The sequence below is a fragment of the Syngnathus acus genome, chromosome 19 (genome assembly GCF_901709675.1).
Source record: "Syngnathus acus chromosome 19, fSynAcu1.2, whole genome shotgun sequence".
NCBI lineage: Eukaryota > Metazoa > Chordata > Actinopteri > Syngnathiformes > Syngnathidae > Syngnathus > Syngnathus acus.
The window spans coordinates 2,118,282-2,130,318 of record NC_051103.1 but is presented as its reverse complement, the minus strand read 5'-3'; the positions used below and the strand labels follow the sequence as shown (position 1 = coordinate 2,130,318).

The 12,037-nt window shown below is 52.1% G+C and overlaps 2 protein-coding genes and 1 long non-coding RNA gene across 5 annotated transcripts; 2 read left to right on the top strand and 1 right to left on the bottom strand.

Annotated features, from left to right (window-relative positions):
- Nucleotides 1-250: 250 nt before the first annotated feature.
- Nucleotides 251-9,581, bottom strand: LOC119138243 (serine-rich coiled-coil domain-containing protein 2-like). 3 transcript variants are annotated; one of them, XM_037278149.1, is made up of 15 exons: nt 9,048-9,581; nt 5,730-6,668; nt 5,533-5,667; nt 5,319-5,456; nt 5,175-5,245; nt 4,946-5,092; nt 4,583-4,821; nt 4,443-4,517; nt 4,255-4,342; nt 4,083-4,151; nt 3,921-4,007; nt 3,724-3,837; nt 3,543-3,648; nt 3,246-3,285; nt 797-883 (listed from the first exon to the last, which is right to left on the bottom strand). In XM_037278149.1, exons 2-15 carry the CDS (start codon nt 6,631-6,633, stop codon nt 838-840), a joined length of 2,259 nt encoding a protein of 752 aa, XP_037134044.1. In that variant the 5' UTR covers nt 6,634-6,668; nt 9,048-9,581; the 3' UTR covers nt 797-837. The 3 variants fall into 3 exon arrangements, with proteins under 3 accessions (XP_037134041.1, XP_037134043.1, XP_037134044.1); XM_037278146.1 differs by lacking the exon at nt 3,246-3,285 and having other exon boundaries at nt 251-883; nt 9,048-9,580; XM_037278148.1 differs by lacking the exons at nt 3,246-3,285; nt 9,048-9,581 and adding an exon at nt 7,424-7,539 and having other exon boundaries at nt 251-883.
- LOC119138383 lies at nt 7,643-9,605 on the top strand. Its single transcript, XR_005101138.1, has 2 exons — nt 7,643-7,723; nt 7,828-9,605. It is a non-coding gene; the product is annotated as an uncharacterized LOC119138383 (long non-coding RNA).
- A 166-nt stretch (nt 9,606-9,771) lies between these two features.
- On the top strand, nt 9,772-11,434 carry LOC119138279 (D(1)-like dopamine receptor). Its single transcript, XM_037278256.1, has one exon. The coding sequence runs from the start codon at nt 9,945-9,947 to the stop codon at nt 11,301-11,303; it is 1,359 nt and encodes a 452-aa protein (XP_037134151.1). The 5' UTR covers nt 9,772-9,944; the 3' UTR covers nt 11,304-11,434.
- Nucleotides 11,435-12,037: the final 603 nt, after the last annotated feature.

Here is a 12,037-nt window from a genome sequence, read left to right as displayed (position 1 = left end):
GTCTCCATGGCAACCGTCTTTATCTACTACAGCCGATCTGCTCTCAGGTGAATCACTCTCTAGACGTGTGAACTAAAGGAAAAACAGCCGAGGAGGAGGAGGAGGAGGAGGAGGAAGAGGCGACCAATTAGCTTCCTCCTCCTCCTTGTTATTCTTTTTTTTTGCACTAAGACAGGTGATGAAGAGGAGGACCAAAGGTGTTTTAGAAAAGCCATTTCAAATGGAGGCAGTAAGGAAAAGGATGACAATGGACTGGAACACAGCGGCACCATTTTAATCTTGCTAGCTTGTTGCCATAGAGCAGGAAAACAAACTTTGATTCCGTCCAACTTCGGGTCCACGTGCGAGCGTTCTCTTTGTCGCAGTGGTCAAAGGTCACTTGAAAGAACATGACCACAATAATGGTTGAACCACCAGTGAGGACAAAGCGGGCACCCGTACGCGGACCTAGAGGTCACCGGATCAATGCGGCTTCAACAGCTTTTCATTCATGCCAACATGTGATTACAAACAAGTAGAGAGCATGTACGAGCACGCGCGGCGCATGCACCTTAAGCCGGGTGGCGAGAAATGCTCTGGTGTGTTGAGCGCCGCTTAAAGAGACAGCGCAGCGCCGTGCCGTGCCGTGTCTTGCATAGTTCCACAAGCGCCAAAACAAAGTGCTGGCAACAGGACAACATGGTCACAGTGCTCAATAAATAAGTTAACCTCTTAAATAAAGCAAAAGTTCAGGAGGCGACGGAGCTCGCCAGGCATCCGCGGAGGCCTCTCGGTCAGGGCTGCGTGAGAAGTGCTGAGCTGGGCGGGAGGGGGAGCTTCTGTTTGCTCGATGGTCGGCTAGTGGGTTCTGCTCTTGTGGCTCGGGGGGGCAAAGTACCTGTGGCTGAAACAAACATCTTCAAATTACAACTTTGACCTTTGTCTTTGGAGTGTATCACTTTTTTAACATTATTTTGCATCATCTAACTTTGGCGCATGTGCAATTTTGCCCCGCAACATTGCTCTTAAGTGACAAGCGTACTAGTTTGGATATTGGATATACAGTGGAGCCTCGGTTTTTGAACACAATCCGTTCCAGAAGGCTGTTCGAGAAGTGAATCGTTCGAATTCCGAATCATACATTCCCATTACAAATAATGGGAAAAAAATTAATCCGTTCGAAGCCCCCAAAAAACCCGCCTTTTTTAAGCATTTTTTCATTTGCGCATTTGTCCAATCGCGCAACTGCAGGGCACCGCCGAACGCGCAACCGTTGCGCGTTGCCGACCGCGCAACTGCACCTCGCTGGTCGCATTATTGTGACAGAGCGGTCGCTAAAATTTAGAAAATATTTTTAAAGTCCTAATGTACTTTCCAAAATTTAAGTGGACCTCAGTGCGCAGGGAGCTTAATTTGGTCCGATCGCTCAACCGCAGCGCGCCGGGCGCTAAGTGTCGCATTGCTTTAGGAGCGTCTTTGTGTTTTAGGATGGCTTTACTGCTCCCACTTGCTTCCTTTGGAGCCATGATTAGAGTTGATGCAATCCTCAGAGTAACGAGAACGTAATAACGAACGGAGTCAGTTGGCATGCGGGTCCTCTCGGCTCATCTCGCGAGGTTCGACAACCGAATTTCGTCCGACATCCGAAGCAAAAAAATCTCGAATTTTTTGTTCGAATACCGATTTGTTCGAGAACCGGGACGTTCGAAAACCGAGGCTCCAATGTATTCTAATTTTAATTTTGTTATTTTACCTTTGTTATATTATTTTTATAATGGTTTAAGCATATGCTTTACACCTTTCACTGCGAGAGGACGACAGACATGTTGCGGGGCAAAAATACGCATACACGTAAGGTACTAGACTGGATACCCATGAATTGATGGCGGACGGACGTTTTGAATTATTCTATCGCCATCTCGTGGTGAATGTCTGAAGCACATGCTTTAAACCATTAAATTACATTAAATTGAATAATAATAGTAATAATAAATAATAAAGAAAGGAATCTAAAAATAAAATAATTAAATAAAAAATATTAAAATAAAATATTTATTGTTATACATATTTATTCATATATATGTAATATATATATTAATATTATTTCTATTTGTATTTTATTTGTTGATTTATTTCATTTATTTAATTCTAATGTAATTTAATGTAATGGTTTATTAATGTAATGTAATGATTTATTTCATTTACTTAATTCTAATGTAATTTAATGTAATTTTAATGTAATGGTTTAAGTAATGTAATATAGTGGTTTAAATCATGTAAAGGTTTAAATTTAATTAAAAAAGAAACTAAAACAATGAAATAAATTAAAATAAAATTATAGTTATACGTATATATTTATATGCTTGTACATTAATATTATTCATACTTGTATTTCTATTTGCTAATTAATTTAATTTATTGAATTTCAATTTAATTTCATTTCATTTAATGATTTTCAACATATGCTTCAGACATTTACCACAAGGGGGCGACAGCGCAATTCAAAACGTCCGTCCACCATCAATCCATGGGTATCCAAACCAGTGTGGTAAGTGTAGGCGTATTTTTGCCCCGCAGCATGCTCTTAACAAAATGAGCGCTGAGAAGAATGACGTGTGCAGTACAAGCGTAATAGTTTATGGTACTTCATCAGCTATATTAATATTCAAGACCAGCAGATCTTTCTCTAGTCTACACTGACGCCGGGCGAATGTTATCGGTCCTGATCTTAGCTAGCTAGCTCAACTGCTGCAAGACATTCATAATGCATGACACTGTGCGTGGGGCGGGTTAAGAGAGGACATGCAAAATTACAAGAGGGTGACGGGCGTCCTCGTACGCTCATGCACTCGTTTTTTTTGTGCCCTCCACTGACAAACGTCGACCGTGAGAATCATGCGAGCATTCCCTAAATCTACAGTGGAGCCTCTGTTTTCAGATTCTCTACCTTTTCTCAGTTAGGGATGGCCAGGTACTGCTACCTGGTGCCAATCAATACCTGCCTTACTTTTATTGTACTCTGTAAAGCTGTAACATTTCTCTATAAAATGTGTTTGATGATATTGAAAATAATTTGGAATATCTGGAACCGACTAATTGGATTGAGAATATCTATGGCTTTCGTAAAAATTGCTTTTAGTCAGAGGTGAATCGTGAAAACCGAGGTGCCACTCTGATGTCCTGAAAAATCCACAATTTAAAAATGGAGCAACGATTAGCCGCGTTGGCAGGTGGGGGGGGGGATTTGGATGCGGTGCGGTGCGTACCAGGGCGTGTCGCTGAAGTAAGCCACGAGTGTTTCCACTCCTGAGGGAGGCCGGCAAGCAAAAGACGAAACAAGATGAGATCAGTGCGTCAGTGTTAGCCAAGCGGACCGAGGCGTAAGCGCCAAATGCGGGCCGGACGCCTTCTTCCCCTCCCAAACCAACATTCATGTGCTCATTCGCACCCTCAATATCGATGGGAGTGGCACGGCGCCACTTGAACCGTTTTTGAGGCTCGGCAGCCATTTGCGGCTAACTCAAATGGATGAAGATGACGAGTCGAGTAGCCCGGTCACTCACTTTTTCTAGCAAGGTGGGAGGGGATGCTGGGTTTGGGCCGCCCCCCGTAAGGTCTGGAACGCTGGTATTGCCAGGGTGGTGAGAGGAAGGCAGGGGGAGGGAAAGCCTGAGGGAAGCCCATCAATACAACGTGAAATCGGCTCCAAATTTGCAGCCACACATTGACATTGTGTGTGCGTACCGTGCGTTCCCTCCAAGGCGTCTGCGAAGCGACACTCTCTCCCGCCGGCCCAACGGCACTCGTCTGTGTGTGTTGCTCTGTCTTCCCGGTGCAGTCTGTTGCTGGGGCGTGTGCCTACGCACGCACGCACACACACACACATCAATGACGGTAGCCTTTAATATGTGAAGTGTGACGAGTTGAAAATGTGACCTGACCAGCTGGTGGGTGAGCTGCGAGATGATCTGCTCTTTGTTCCTCAGATCCTCTTTGAGCTGCCGCACCTCCTGCAGGAGCGCCTCCACCTGCACAAAGGCAAAAGCAGGTCGGCGCCGGACAGCCGACGAACGGGCCCGCGCTTTGTTGACGGGCGCACCCACCTGTGCACGGTCGCCGTCTTCCGGACTGAGCGTGTCGGTGGTGAGCGTGTCCTCATCCGCCTCAGCGTCCTAAAGCAACAACGTTTCAAATAACCATGGCAACAATGTGGATGCTTCATTTAGACAAAAGCAGTGCTTTGCTGCCATCTCAGGGCCCTTGCACTCGTCTCACCTGCAGCAAAAATTGTTGGAGGAGCTCCAGCTGTGAGCGCAGTGCGCCCATGTCTTGGGCCAGGTCCTCGGCATCCACCTCGCTGTCCCTGAGGGCACATTCCCAGACGCCCATCCAAAGTGAGTTCTTGCCATTTTTGGCTCTCCTAGCTTAATAGCGACAGGCGATCATCATTGTTATGCTGTCACCTTTCAGGAGAGAGATCCAGATCGAGAATCCCGTCTGGGCCGGCGTCGTCCTGCCCGTCGTCATGTCCCGCCTCCCTGATGGATGACACGCACGTCACTCACTTCTGTTACCATGGCGACCAGAGCGGACCCGCACTCACTCGATCGGGAGACGAAGAAACGTAAGCGAGCCGTCGTCGCTGCAGCTGTCGCGACTCCCCCAGAGGAGCCGCCGCCTCGTCCCGTCTCCGTCTGCTGGGTGAGCGACACGTGTCTGGCCGCTAGCGCTTGGTCTTGATGTTTGTCCACCACCGTGGAGTGAAATGTCGTCGGCAAAATCTCCGTCAAGCATGAGGTCGTCCTCGTCCAAATCGCATGAGTCCAAGTGGGTCACGCCGTCCTGGTTTGCGAGAAGGGAGCGAGGAAAAATGGCGACAAAATCAGACCATTTTAAGATAGCCATCTAAATAGGAAGACGGCAGCACCCAAATAAATTTCCAAAATCTTTTGCGGGAGTGTCTCACACTGCTGTCGGCATCCGAGTCAAAGGCGCCGATGGGCCCGGTGAGCAGCAAGGCGCCCCCTAGTGGCTCCAGTCCCTCCTCGTCCCACATGTAGATGCCCCCGGAACCGCAGCTGTCCGAGGGGGACAGGTCCAGGGACGAGCCGCCCTGGTGGTTCCAACGAAAAACAAACAGGCTCGTTAGGAATAAAAAAAATGAAATAAATAGAAAAATCCCATTGGATGTGCACCTGCTCATGATAGTCGGACGGACTGGACCTGCTGTGGTGGGAAAATGTGCTCAGGTGATTGGCTCCATGACCTGACAACAAACCAAACGGTTCAGAAGTGAGTTTTTGAGAATGTCCTATTTGAAGAAAAAAATCCAAACTGACCAGCGGGCGTCTCGTGGCTCCAGTCCAAAGCGTTGTCCAGGAAGTGGCGTCGTGTCGCCTCGGTAACGCCGGCACCCCACCGGCCCGGGTCGTCGTCTTTGTGGGCCACGGCCAGGAGGAGGCTCTCGCCTCCGTTTCCTAGGAGACCAGACGGCCCGTGAGGGAGGGGGGGACGGTTCTGTACCGTTAGACCGGCCAGGCTTCGGGCCCTTACCCAGGTTGTCAAAGTCGTCCATGTACTCCTGATCGGTGCGGTCGTGGTCCACGGATGAGCCGGACGACAGGGACATGTCATCCAGAGTCTCGGCGAGGATGCGAGGCCCGCCCTGGGACGCCTCGGGAGTGCGCTCTGTAAAATGGGACACAACTTTCAGCATTCGTTAGGATCTCGTTTCAAGTATTTGATCTCACCCGGACTGCTTCCTGTGGAGGACGGCGTCCTTGCTGTGGTTTTGGCTCTGGCTCGGCTCGCTTCCTCTGCAGCGGTCCGGGCCTGCTTGGCCAGTGACGGCCGCGATAGCTTATAGCTAACGCCGTTAGCTCTGAGCGCCGGAAGGAGAGACTTCTTCTGACCCTCGAGGGGCTCGGCTTGGACACAGGAAGTAACGGACTGTTTGTGACCCGCTTTGGTGCAGGGGGATGGGGGCGGGGAAACGGGGGATGCGCGCCGCTGTACCACCGGGCCACGTGGGCCGGATCCGTCCACTTTGGTGAGGCGTGAGGGTGGCGCTGATCTGAGGTTTCTGGTGGAGAGTGATCGGGCGGCCGTTGGCAAAGAACCACAACCGGACCCGGGACTGGAGCTTAAAGTTGGATCTGAATTAGCCGACCGCTGTGGTGGTCGCAGTTTGGATCCAGAAAGACCACTGAGGTTCTGCTTGGACCCGGTTAGCCTCGATTTGGAAACAGGAAGTTTGTTCTTAAGGACAGGAAGTCCAGTTCTGGAGACAGGAAGTCCGCTTTTAGGGACAGGAAGTCCGGCGTTATAAGTGGGAAGTGATATATTTGACGTCTTTGGGTCCACAGCGGACTTTTGCGGATGAGCGTGACGAGGGGCGGCGTCATTATGAATGTCTTGTCTGCCTCCGTCTGCCGCTCGGGCGCGTTTCCTCAGCTCAGCGGGCGTGCAAATGGTACCGATCCGTCTCGCCGAGGGCGACGGTCCGTCGGCGGTGCCATCGCCGGCCGCGGGCCCGGGGTGGTGATAGAAGCCGTTGGGCAGGCGAGCTGCGGTGGGTGTCGGGCTGGAACTTTTGGACCACGAGCCAAATTTGGGCAACCTGGACACCAAGGTGGGCATGGTGGGACCGGACATCAGACGGCAACAACGTGATTCAAGAAGATGAGGAGCTGAGGGACAAACGAGAGACGAGTATAAGATGTCGCTCCCGGTTAATTATTCACCGCTTCAGTCCGTGGCCATTGTGAGCAGTTCTTGCTCTCTACTCCCAAATGATCACAAAAGAATTTTCTGCAGACATATTATCTCGCTCCACAATCCAAGAATCTCATAACCAAATGAAAACTCGAAGACTTGAAGCTTCTGCAAAATGTGTCAATTTAGTTTGAGCCTCTAGAGGGAGCACCTGTTCTGATGATGCCAATGTTAACAACTCTGTCAGCAAAATGGAAAAACACAGACAAAGACCAACTTCAGCCGCGCGTTCCCATTGGCTACTGCCTTGTGACACACGCGCGTGTGTGTAAACACAGACAGACTAAGTGTGTAAGACACACCCGGTGGCGCGCACACACGCGTGCCTGCATGTCCCCGGGCTAGGGTGAGGCCAAACGAGACGCTGCTTTTGTTCCCCGAGGTTGGCTTCGCTGATGGTTCCCATTTCCAAGCAACCTCGAACGCAGCAATAACGATTGAGCTGAGCACGGCGAAGTCGAACGAAGGCCGCCACTCTTCACCCCAGCGCGTTTTCCTACTTTTACACGAGTAGCGTCGTCCAAATCATTTGAATGTTGCTTATTCTCGTTGAAGCAACATTTGCTTTTGCTGAAGTATTGACGCTTACTTAATTCAGTCTCGCTCGGTCACATTGAAACGTTGCAGGTGATATTTTATTGCTCGCACGCCATCCAAACTCAAAGTTTACCTGCAGCCGCGGAAAGTGTCGAGCGGCGCCGCCCGCAAACGACCAACAACCAGCGTCAACGGAATACAAGCGTCGCTGAAGCCAAGACAGAGCGAGAAAGGCCGAGCTGAAGCACTGCTGGGCAAGACCGAGATAAGCGGCGCTTTTATCGGAGTGCGAGGAGCTCCTCGGGGAGGAAAAGGAGTCATCTGATTGCCAGCGCGCTTACGCAATCACCACCAGCACGTGGACTTGCCCAGCCCCAACGTCCCGTTCGGGAGGACAGCGGCGCTAGGGCTAGCACGCCGCTTGACTCTTAAGGTGACCTTCGGCCTGTTTTGGTGGAGCTGTTTCACAGCCTCAAGGCCAGCTCCCGACAGAAGAACTGGATGGATTCTAACAGTATCTTCATCTCTCTTCGTCAGGGCACTCACGTGCGTCCTGCTCAGTCTCTCTTCATGCTCCATTTGGCCCAAAACGATCCAAAGGAGCGGAGCGAGCCACCCCCCCCCCCCCCCCCCCATGGTTGCCATGGGCGCTTTTATGTCCTCGCAGCCCGTACCGCCACATCACCCGAACGAGCTCAAAGGTACGCTGATAAGTGGCGGGAGGTATCGCAATGCCTTTGGGCAGATAAACCGAAAGGGGCGGGGCCAGTTTGCAAGACCAGAGCACGCACGGCGAGTTCAAAACAAAGACAATGACGTCATTGATGAATTCACACGTGAAAGAATGAATTCCCTTTTGATGGCGGGAATGGCTGACCCCAAACTGCCGGCCGGCGTCATGGCAACCTGGCGCAGGACTTCTCTGTGGTGCTGAAGTCTTCAATTGGGGCCGGGCGTTGGGGGGGGGGGGTCCTCGAACCTCGCCAGCAGTATCACCGATGCAGAACAAAGGCGCTCTGTCTCTGAGGGGCACCGGACCAATTGCCTGAGCCCCCCTTGGTCCTTTACTTTGGATTCAACCGCTTTGGATCCACATGCTTCCCCCCCCCCCCCCCAGGGAGAAGAAAAAATTTAACCCCCCCAACTCTCTACAGACTATAAATGTGTTAATTGTAATAAGTGCGGCTCTGCATTAACATGTTACCTGTGTGTGTGTGGGGGGGGGGTCACACACACTATTTGAGAAATGCTAACATGCATCATTTCAATAAGTTGTCATCTTTGCCGTTCATCTCCAGTTACGTAAACAATCATGCATCAATCAAGCTTAACACAAGGGAATATTTGTCCTCTCCTCGTCTACTATTGGTCCATTTTCAAGGCTTAAAACCAGATAGTCAATGCTGTAACGGAGTGGCAGGCACGCTGGAAATATTAAAGTGCGACATTTGGCCTCATGCATGTGCGCGGTCAAACACGTCCAACTTGAATGGGAGGGAAGGAGTGTTGCTGCCTGTCACCCACACGATGTGCTGATGTGCGATCTACTCCGTTGGCTTTTGGGCCAATTTAAGGTTCCTTCGCAGCCTGGCCGAGCGGGAGCCTTTCGACATGTACCTTAAGATCCCTGTCATGGATGTGCTACCTGGCGAGCGGCATCGCACATGCACATTAGATTAAAAATGATAAAAGAAACATATTCTGTGCCTATGTATACGCGCGCGTTTGAGGCGGGGCGAGGGGGGGGGGGGGCTCACCTGTGTCGACCAGGCAAGCGTCGGGCGGTATCCTCTCGCTTCCTTCCCGGCTGATAGAGTCGCGACACAGCGGTGGCTCGCGAACGGACGTCTGACGTCACACGTCGGCGGAGCCCCGTGACGAGGACAAAGCAGGTGAATTTGCACCGGGGCGCGTCTGGTTTCATTTCAGGGAACCTTGACGTCACATCACCGTCCGGCTGCCTGCTGAATCATCCACGCGCGCGCATGCACGCACGAACGCTCGGTTTGCGCATGCCCGCTGAACATCTGACGTTGTCATCCGACCGGACTTGCCTCGTCGGAAGTGGCTGCCTTTCGCACTAAAAGCTGCGCGCCAACAGGAAGTAGAAGACGCAAAGCTGCCACTCTGGTGAAATGCAGTGCTTTCCAGCTCTGTCCACTGGGGGACAGCATTCGCCATCCCGCGCACCACTTCATCAGCCAAGTGGACGACAACGGACTGCAAACAATTACGCCGATGTGATTTCATGTGCTGTCGTGAGTAAAACGTAGTCTGGTGAATGTCAAAGATGCGCAACAACCCAAAATTAGTTTAAAAAAAACACGGTGGTTGTTGTTCTTAACAAAGCCAAGAAAACGCGGATGATGGAATGTTCAATCTACATTTTGTATGAAAACGGGGAGAAAGAGCGAAATAAATTAGGTATGTCCCAAACAAGTCTACAGGGGTCAAGTGAAGTCGGACCAATATGACAGGCGGGGCTTAGCACGCAGCACGTGAGTAAATATTCAGATTTGGAATGAGATACAAGGCGAGGCGCGGAGGGTGGGAGTGAGGTGAGGTGTGCGTGTGTGTCTTAGGGTGGGGGCGCACCGAGTCCGAGGGCGTGCGCTGGCTTCACAGCTGCGTCCTCGGGCACAGTCGAGCGAGCCATGACCGCCTGGGACGCGCGCAGCCAGTGGCCGGCGCCCGCCGCGGGCGACGCGGGCGAGCGCGGCCACGACGACACCCCACCGGGCGCCCCCGGCGACGTGAGCCTGGGTCGCGCCCTGACCGGCTTCGTGCTGTGCGCCCTGATCGTGTCCACGCTGCTGGGCAACACGCTGGTGTGCGCCGCCGTGGTCAAGTTCCGTCACCTGCGCTCCAAAGTCACCAACTCGTTCGTCATCTCGCTGGCCGTGTCCGACCTGTTCGTGGCCGTACTGGTCATGCCGTGGCGCGCCGTGTCCGAGGTGGCAGGCGCGTGGCTCTTCGGCCGCTTCTGCGACACGTGGGTGGCCTTTGACATCATGTGCTCCACAGCATCCATCCTCAACCTGTGCATCATCAGCATGGACCGCTACTGGGCCATCTCCAGCCCCTTCCGCTACGAGCGCAAGATGACGCGCCGCTTCGCCTTGGTCATGATCGGCGTGGCGTGGACGCTGTCCATCCTCATCTCCTTCATCCCCGTGCAGCTCAACTGGCACCGGGACGCACGCGCCCTCAACTCCACGGGCCCGGCCGTGGCCCCCGAGCCGCCGCCGGACGACTGCAACGCCAGCCTGAACCGCACGTACGCCATCGCCTCGTCACTCATCAGCTTCTACATCCCCGTGCTCATCATGGTGGGCACGTACACGCGCATCTTCCGCATCGCACAGATGCAAATCCGCCGCATCTCCTCGCTGGAGCGCGCGCCCGCCGCGGCCAGCACTGCGGCTTCCGCCGCACCGGCCACACGCGCCCGCGCCTCCGCGCAGGACGAGAGCACGCTAAAGAGTTCCTTCAAGCGGGAGACCAAAGTCCTCAAGACGCTGTCCATCATCATGGGCGTGTTCGTCTTCTGCTGGCTGCCCTTCTTCGTGCTTAATTGCGTAGTGCCCTTCTGCCAGGCGGCCGACGCACCCGGCGCGCCGCCCTGCGTCAGCGACACCACCTTCAGCATCTTCGTGTGGTTCGGCTGGGCCAATTCGTCGCTCAACCCAGTCATCTACGCCTTCAACGCCGACTTCCGCAAAGCCTTCTCCACTATCCTGGGCTGCAACCGCCTGTGCTCCAGCTCGGCCGTGGAAGCCGTGGACTTTAGCAACGAGCTGGTCTCCTACCACCACGACACCACCGTGCACAAGGAGGCTGGCGGCACGCTCGCTGGCCCCCGCCGCCACTTTGACCGTGCGCCGGCGTCCGACGACTCTCGCAACGGCACCGACCTGGCGCCACTGCAGAGTCGCTGCGAGGCCGACATCTCGCTGGACGTGGCTCCCTTCGCCGACCCCTACGCCGTCCCGGGTCACGTGCAGGACCCGTGAGCAGATTCTCAATTATGATGACCCGACCCGCTGACCGTTTCCTTGAACGAAGACGCGCGCAAACAAACACCTGCTCACACAACCTGCCCGCCATTCAAACAATGTTTCGTTTTTCAGCAAATGTATTTGTTTTATTTATCGATTAATTGAAAAAGAATCGCCAGTTAATGAAATAAATGAATCGCAGCCCTCGACTCGACCAAATCTTTTCTCGCCTTGAACTCGTTTCTTTAGCAGCCTGTTTTAGCATTCAAATGTGGCGTCAGAGGACAAAATGCACGTTGATGATGATGACGACTTCCCAAATAACAAACAGCTGTGTGAGGACAGCGCGTGGTTGCACGCATTCTGCGGGCCGTTCCGACATCCAGCCACGAGATGATGAAAGCCCACCAAAGATGAAAGGGAAAGAGCTGAAGGCCCACAGTTCACCTTTGACCCCCCCCCCCCGCACGTGTATCAAGAGAAGATTTGAGTTGCAGGGCTACTGAACTTTTGCTGGCACTTTTTGTGCACTGAGACCTTTTCAATGATTGCATATTACATCATTCAGTTTTGATATCAAATGTCAATATATTTCTATCGATTTATATATCATAAACTTGAAAGCATGTTTTGAAGTATAGTGTATCTTACAACTTTTTAAATGATTACTTTTGAATTTTATTGTTAATGAAGCACTTCAATCCAACACCATTTACGTATTGTATATATATATATATTAATTAAAAACA